General features: G+C 53.2%; 1 protein-coding gene and 1 long non-coding RNA gene across 2 annotated transcripts; one reads left to right on the forward strand and one right to left on the reverse strand.

Moving 5' to 3' along the window:
• Positions 1–1046: 1046 nt before the first annotated feature.
• MYOG (myogenin) lies at positions 1047–4000 on the reverse strand. The gene is made up of 3 exons (XM_010378820.2): positions 3459–4000; positions 2590–2671; positions 1047–1955 (listed from the first exon to the last, which is right to left on the reverse strand). Exons 1-3 carry the CDS (start codon positions 3927–3929, stop codon positions 1834–1836), a joined length of 675 nt encoding a protein of 224 aa, XP_010377122.1. The 5' UTR covers positions 3930–4000; the 3' UTR covers positions 1047–1833.
• LOC115897494 lies at positions 1719–6369 on the forward strand. Its single transcript, XR_004057291.1, has 3 exons — positions 1719–1903; positions 2313–2514; positions 4452–6369. It is a non-coding gene; the product is annotated as an uncharacterized LOC115897494 (long non-coding RNA).
• The last annotated feature ends 1503 nt before the right edge of the window (positions 6370–7872 follow it).

Here is a 7872-nt window from a genome sequence, read left to right on the forward strand (position 1 = left end):
AGTAAGGTCAGGAGGGTGGGCGTGGGAGAGGTGGCCCAGCTGAGCTCAGAGCGGGTGCAGGGGGGTCGCTAGAGCCTCAGGCAACACTGGGTTAAGTCCATTGTCGAGGGTCCCAAAGAATTAAGTAGGGCTGGAATGTACCATGCTCCGAATCCCTGCTTTGGTAATGATTCTGAAACTTATAACTTGCAGTAAATCAGATGAACTTAGCCCCAAGCTGTTGGAATTAATAACGTTTTCAGTAGATGTCCATGTTCCGTTTGAATTCTAGCTCCTGTTAACTCCCCAGTTAATCCTTGTGTAATGTCTAACCAAAAATCTCTGTTCTCAATTTCCCACCCACCTTCTACCCTCAGGAAGCTAATATTTGAAAAATAGCACCCGAAATGAAGAGAACCCAGCTTCTCTTCGATTGTTCTTTGTGGACCCCTTTACCCTCCCCGAGCTAAACCTGAATCTCCTTTATGCTGGGAGCTGCAAGCAGGAACCACAATCCCCTTCTGCCTGGAGGGAATGGAGGAGAATGGGGAGGGGCCATGCTATTTGGCCAGCAAGGAAATGACAGTGTCTGACCCCACTGCCTTCCTCACCTCCCACTTCTCTACAGGGCTCCTGGTCTTGTGACACCAGGGCAGAGGTGGGGACTAGGGAAGGGAAACCACAACTTCTAGCTCTGCACCCTGGCTGTGGGCTGAGCACTGGGCTTACGAGTTGCTTAGTTAACTGAAACCGGAGGACCTGTTGGGACATGACGCAGAGCACAGCCGCCTGTGAGCAATGGCTGTGAAGTATAGTCATAGCCAGTTGTCCTCCGTGTCCCACAAGGATGTCTGTGGAATCCGGTCTCCACCTAGACTGAGGTCTAGACATGCTCGACTTCCTTCGTCATGGTGAAAAGAGCAGGGGTCCCCAGTGCCTAGTGACCACCAGCAAGATGAGGCCCTCAGCGCTGTGGAGCCCCGCCCACTAGGGTGTGTCTGGACTGCTCAGTGGGAGGGGGCAGGGCTGTCACTCATTTCCCTCCCTCTGCATCATCACCGACACTCTTCTGGCAACCAGTCTTTATTCATTTTTTAAAAAAGGAAATCCAAATAAGTTAGCAAAAAAAAAAAAAAAAAAAAAAAAAATACAAAACAATGGCAAAACCACACAATGCTTAGTTAACAAAAGAAATCACCCCCAAGAGCCCTCAACCCCCTTTCCCTGCCTGTCCCCGGCAACTTCAGCACAGGAGACCTTGGTCAGATGGCAGCTTTACAAACAACACACAAAACAAAACAAAACATAAAACCACTGGAAGGTTCCCAATATTCACTGCAAAAGTTTGGCCCCCCAGGGACTTGGGAACAGAGGATTGTTTCTCTCCCCTTCTTTTCTCTCAATTCAGGGCAGGCCCAGCCCAGCCACTGGCATCGGGAAGAGACCAGAACAGGAGACGTGCACAGCTTGTCCAGGTCAGGACACTGTCTGTGTCTCTCAAACCGTTTCACTTAGGGGGTGGAATTAGAGGCCATGTTATGATAAAAAGGAAACTCCTGAGTTTGCCCCCTGAACTGGGGCATACACGAGGGGGCACTCTGGTCCCCTGCTTTACCTTCCTGGAAAAGGGATGCCCTCTCCTCTAAGGAGGCAGCTGAATGAGGGCATCCAGTACCTTGCTGGGGGGTGGGTTAACCTTAAACGGATGAGGAAGGGGATAGTCTGGCCTATGGCACCCCAGAGCTGGCTTCCTAGCATCAGGGCAGCCTGGCTTAGGAGGCCTCTGCTACAGAAGCAGTGGCATCTGTGGTCAGCTTGGGGGGCTCGCAAGGATGCCTGGCTTGGCAGACAATCTCAGTTGGGCATGGTTTCATCTGGGAAGGCCACAGACACATCTTCCACTGTGATGCTGTCCACGATGGAGGTGAGGGAGTGCAGGTTGTGGGCATCTGTAGGGTCAGCCGTGAGCAGATGATCTGTAAGGGGAGGTGGGAAGGTGGTACCTGGGTGAGGAGTGGGGGTTCTTGAGGCCCAGAATAGAGGATGGGACCCTTGGGGTGACACAGGTTTTCCAGGACAGATGGGGGATAAATCTCCGGAGTTCTACTCCCTAGTCCCTACCTTTCCCCATGCTGTGTGTGTGTGTGTGTGTGTGTGTGTGTGTGTGTGTGTGTGTATGTGTGTATGCGTGTGTATGCGCCTCTTCTCTGAACTCCCCTAGTGAGGTAGGGTTTGGAAGCAGTCACTCAAATTGGAGCAGGATGGAGCTCCCCAGAGACTGGACCTGCCCTTTGCTCGGCCCGGTTTTGCAGCACTGACTCAGCACTTCGCAGGGACCACTGGGGCAGGGACATTGTCCTCTCTGTGGAGAAGGTCAACCACCAGGCATCAGCTGGGGAGCTGCAGGAGCCACTATCACTCCTTTGCTGGTCAAGACTGCAGGGCTACACAGAACTTCCCAGCCCACCCTTTAGGTCCTGGAGTCAGCAGGTCCCTGGAGAGACCCAAGGGAAGAGGACTGGAGCAAGGAATAAGGTAAGAGGGAAGAACCTCGCCCAGGGAGGGACTGAGGGATTGGAGTCAAGGTTACCAGGGTCAGGCCTCACTTACCCCCGGGGTTGGCGCCGAACTCCAGTGTGCTGCCCCACTCTGGACTGCAGGAGGCACTGTGAGAGCTGCATTCGCTGGGCACCTGCAAGACAGGGCGAAGGCCCAAGGTTGGGGCACAGCCATTCTTTGATGTGTCTCTCTGCCTAGTCCCAGTGGGCAGAAGCACCTGTGGTGGGGTTGGAGGGTGGGCCACAGGCTGTGGCCTTCCAGCCCAAGCCATCCTCAACCCCAGAATCTTAGTAACTAGCTCCTCTCACGCCTCAGAGCCCCTGCTTCCAGGCCTTCTTGCTTCCAGGCCTTCTTGGCTTCCATCCTGAGTGGTGGTTCTGCCCTCACAGGACCCCAGGTTAAAGGTCCCTGGTTCTCCTGACTCTGGCAATAAGGGTGATGGAGACAGATTTTCTGGCCCAGTGAAGGTCACTCTGTGCAGGCCTGCTGGAGTTCCAATGAGACTGAGTGGGTTTTCTCTCTGCTCAGCCACACCCAGAATGGGGGTGGGGCAGGGGGCAAAGCAGCCTTCTCTGGTGAACTTGGCCTGGCCTTTTAGGCTCTGACTCAGGCGCTGGGATTAATCCTCACCCTCACTTGGGCTGACTGTGGCCTTGCTCCTGATCCTTTCTTCAGTCCTGTTCCCCACCCCCACCCGTTCTGTACTTCCTCCCCACTGCCTCTATCTCGTCTGGAAAGAACACAGGACACAGGGGGTCAGCTGGATAGCCCAGCTCTGACCAGGGAAGGGCTCCTGAAGCTCCTCGATCCTGTCTGGCACCTGCTCCAACCCTCTGAGCCCCTCTTGGGGTCTTGAGGCTGTCCAGGTGCCTCCCTCTGGCCCCCTCCCCCTGGGGCAGGGGGATGGGATGGCCACTTACCCCTGGCTGGGGCCCGCCCCCGCCCCGGTAGCGGAGGTCACGCTCCTCCTGGTTGAGGGAGCTGAGCAGGGCCTGGAGGCGCTCGATGTATTGGATGGCGCTGCGCAGGATCTCCACCTTGGGCAGCCGCTGGTTGGGGTTGAGCAGGGTGCTCCTCTTCAGGGCCTCGAAGGCCTCATTCACCTTCTTGAGCCTGCGCTTCTCCCTCAGTGTGGCTGCCCGCCGCCGGTCCACGGACACCGACTTCCTCTTACACACCTTACACGCCCACGGCAGGCACTGGCCTGGACAGTGCTCGGGGGTGCCCAGCCCCTTGTCTTCGAGGGGCCCTGGGGCCTCGGGGCTCAGGGTGAGCTCCGTCCGCTCATAGCCTGGTGGCTCAAAGCCCTGGAGGTGGACAGGCAGGTAGTTTTCCCCGTCATAGAAGCGGGGTTCCTGGTAGAAGTAGGGGGATGTCTCATACAGCTCCATGGGGTCGGAAAAGGCTTGTTCCTGCCACCAGACCCCAAGCTCCTGCAGCCCCTCACGCCAACTGCTGGGTGCCATTTAAACCCTCCCCGCTGGCATGGAACCAGAGATAAATATAGCCAACGCCACAGAAACCTGAGCCCCCTCTAAGCTGTTGCTGCACATCAAGACGTTTACAGTGGATTAGATGTGATTCCCCTTCTCTCTCCCCCATGGCCCCCACCCCACCCAGCCAGCCTGTCCCTGGCCCAGGCGGGCTCCTGTGCACGGGTCGGGAGGCCGTCGGGTGTAATTTGATTAGTTTTCATTTCTCAGCAGCCCCTGTGGGGCAGGGGCATTGGGGGAGGACACATTCCCCTCTCATCTGCTCCTTTCAATTACTCCTAGCTGGGCGGCCTGCCTGCTCTCTCCTTGCTAGTCCCCAAGAAGCTGGTGGGTGTAGGGGGAGGAGGGAACAAGGAAGGGTAGGCTTAGGCTGGAAGAGGCCTTAAGAGCCAACTTATCCATCTCCCTGCTTCCTGACAGCACCTTAACCACACTACATCAGTCAATGAGACTCTTAAAGACCTCCCTCCTGAAAGAATGGGACTGCTTCAGATTCTGGGCATTCATGGGCACTCAGTATCCGGGGATAAAAGGGATCAAGACTCAGAGCAGCTAATAGATTCCACTTTTGGGGTTCCCAAGCAGCTCTGACCTGTATGTTCTCTTAGGTCTCATGTGACGGGGGGTAAATTGAGGCAAGAGAAATTATTTGGGTTTTGGTTTTCTTGGCAGGGGTCAAGAGAAATTTTCTCTTTAATACAGTGGCCGTAGTCAGAGCAGAGATTAGAATTTACAGCTTACACGTGCCACCTTCCCCAGAGCCACAAGGTCAAGATGTACTAAGCTCCCTGTCTCCTCCCTGTCTCACTCCGGACCATTGATCTGTCCTTCTATGTTACCTCCTCAACTCTTTTTCCAACACCAGAATTTTCCTGACTCATTACTGTGGATGGGGGTGAAAAAGGAGAAAAAACAGAGTCCTTCAAACTCAGTTTAAATCTCCTCTTTCCTTGGCCATCAGGCTTGGTTGTTCTGCCTCTTCGTCTGAGCCATCAATTTTACATGTATCATGCAGGTCTGAAATGTCAGGTGGAGCAGGGACTGTATAATCTTCAGGCCTCTCAGGCCATGGTCACCTCTCAGTAGGTATCTCAGGGTCTGAGAGGACAAATTCCTTCCAATGCAGTGGGCAGACCTCAGACACCAGCAGTGAACAAGGCTCAGTCTTAGGGCTAGGGATTATAGGGACACCCCAGACAGGGTGCCTGCCCTCGACCTTACCATCTGGTAGACAATGGTGGTCACCTCTTTCTACTTAGCCCCTGATGACCGAATCTTCTCCCAGGCAACCACTGTTCAGCTTCTGCTCACATCAGGAGACAGCCTGTTCATTGACGTGCAGCTTTGAGCTGCAGTCTTCTCCCTCTATCTTTTACCCTTTGTTCCCAGTTTTTTCCCTTAGGCCCCATAGACCAAGTTTGATCTGTCCTGCTCCTCATCCTATGACAGATCAAAATGACAAGTTCAAGCCAGTGGCAAGGACAATGAAAGGAAGGGGAACCCTGCTGGGGACTCAAGGGAGATTACAGGGGAGGTGAGATCTGCGCAGCATGTGAAGAACCAGTGTTCCTCCCTCTCATTATTCACAGCAGGGAACCAGGAGAATTCTGATGTCCTTTTGGGATAGGAAACGGGGGAAGGAGGGAACATAGCTGAACAATAAAAGAGCCCTAAGTATGTTGAGGGAGAACAGTGAGGTCTTAATTCTGTTCTTGGCCTTACCGGCATGATAGAAAGTAGCAGCATAGGCTGGGTGTGGTGGCTCATACCTGTAATCCCAGTAGTATGGGAGGCCGAGGCTGGTGGATCACGAGGTCAGGAGTTCAAGACCAGCCTGGCCAAAATGGTGAAACCTCGTCTCTACTAAAAATACAAAAATTAGCCGGACATGGTGGTGAGCACCTGTAATCCCAGCTACTCGGGAGGCTGAGGCAGGGAATTGCTTGAACTCAGAAGGCGGAGGTTGAAGTGAGCCGAGATCGCGCCACTGCACTCCAGTCTGGGCGACAGAGCGAGACCCTGCCTCAAAAAAAAAAAAAAGAAATTAGCAACATAGGTACTGTGTGGGTTCTAAACTTTGCTTTCCACTGACAAGCTGGGCTGAAGAAGAGTCTCTATTTCCAACACATCCCCTGCCAAACAAATAAAAAAGAGAAAAAATGCCTCAGTTTACACTCCAATCCTATGAGCCCTGAGAAAAGAAGTCATGTTGAAGTCACTATAGGAACCCCCATATTTGCATCTTTTGTTATTCCGGGATCCATTGTGACTTACCTCTAAATAATGTGTCTTCTTCCTCTAAAATGGAGGCAGAGCTGGCTTGCTCTATGGTGATTTCCAGACCTTACTTTCTAGTTGGTGAACATGGGCTGACATGTTGAAAGCTGGATTAGAAGACAAGGGGGAGCTATGATGATTCCACAGCAAACATGGGGGCTCTGATCAATTGCAAACCAGTAGATTCTTCAAAAGCGTTTCGGGAATTTTTGGGACGGCAAAATCGCTGAAGGCTGGGGCTCTGCAAAAGGCTTGGGGAGAATGCTGGGCCAGCTCTTGGAGAACTGGTAGGATTCGGATGAGGAGAGAGGAGCAGGGGAAGGGGTCTTTGGGTAGACTGGTTTGTATGGAGCTTGGGGTTCAGGTAAGGGGGTGATTGGAGACAAACTTGCACAGAGGGGAGGAGGCCCAACTGGGCAGGGAAGGACTTGAGAGCTGAGGCAAGGAGACCACACAGAACAGCGTGATGGTCATCCAGGAATGAGATGATGAAGGTCTGAACAACCCCCTCAGAGGCAGGAGGATGAATTCGACTGGGAGAGAGCGCATGTTTCAGACTAGCCAAGGATGGTGAGTATGCAGGCAATAGGGGAATGGTTGTATTAAATGATAATGTACTTGGCACATGGATACTCCTGGTAAATGTTATTCCCCTTTCTTGCTTTGTCTTCTCTTCTACTTCTGAGTGCCTTGCAGGGAACCACAGCAGCAGGAATGGAGGAGGGAAAACCTGGCTCCACCCTGGGTGTGTTTATTCATTCATCCATTTTTTTTTTGCGATCAAGTACCGTGCATTCAGCACTTTGTGCCAGGTGCTTGGGTTACTAAGATATGCCCTCTCTGCCTTCAGTGTGTTCACTGATGCGTAAGGAGAATGAGTTCACAAAGTCATCTAACCAAGGTAGAAAGAGCAGGCTAGAGAAAGTGCTGATGTAATCCAGAGAAGGAATTTATTCATTCATTCCATCTGCTCAACACACATTTACTGAGAACCCACTCTGTGTCAGTTCCCCGGCTGGGACCTGACCTGGGGCAAGAGCAGTGCCTGGACTCTACGCTTGCCTGCAGAAGCTCTGTCGGGCATGCTTTTGGCCTTCTGTCTGCATGATATTTGCCTCTGACCAAACATGAGGGCAGAGCCGGGAGGTTAGGGTGACCTTGTGTGCCTGGTTTCTGTGAATCCCTGTCTGTGCATGTGTTTGTGTATGTCTGACTACAGCAGCATGGGGACCATGTCAAAGGCCAGCTATGGGACACAGACCCTCCTAGGACTGAGCTGATAGAGTGACACAGGTGTCTTTGACCTCTCCATACCCTGATGGGGGGGGGGATTGGCCCTTTACCTATCTTGTTCTTCTCTCAGAGCCAAGCTGTGGAGACGCCTCATCTAGAGGCTTGGTCCTCCTCCCCCCGCACCCCCACAAGCTGCCCTCTGATGGATGGGAACACATTGGTGCCAAGCACAGAACGGCCTTTGTGCTTCGCCACCAGTGGCAATCCATCAGCTCCAACCTGACAGCAGGGCGTCCGGCCCTAATCCCCATCCCTGCTGGCTTGGGCACAC

Source organism: Rhinopithecus roxellana, chromosome 1 (assembly GCF_007565055.1).
Source record: "Rhinopithecus roxellana isolate Shanxi Qingling chromosome 1, ASM756505v1, whole genome shotgun sequence".
In the NCBI taxonomy this organism is placed as follows: Eukaryota; Metazoa; Chordata; class Mammalia; order Primates; family Cercopithecidae; genus Rhinopithecus; species Rhinopithecus roxellana.

Bases quoted from the DNA above. Each gene is read 5' to 3' on its own strand.
- MYOG (XM_010378820.2), bottom strand. From the start codon at position 3,929: ATGGAGCTGTATGAGACATCCCCCTACTTCTACCAGGAACCCCGCTTC. The intron at 2,672-3,458 runs GTAAGTGGCCAT...CCTGTCTTGCAG, and splicing joins GGGGCGGGCCCCAGCCAGGG to GTGCCCAGCGAATGCAGCTC. The intron at 1,956-2,589 runs GTAAGTGAGGCC...CTCCCCTTACAG, and splicing joins GTTCGGCGCCAACCCCGGGG to ATCATCTGCTCACGGCTGAC.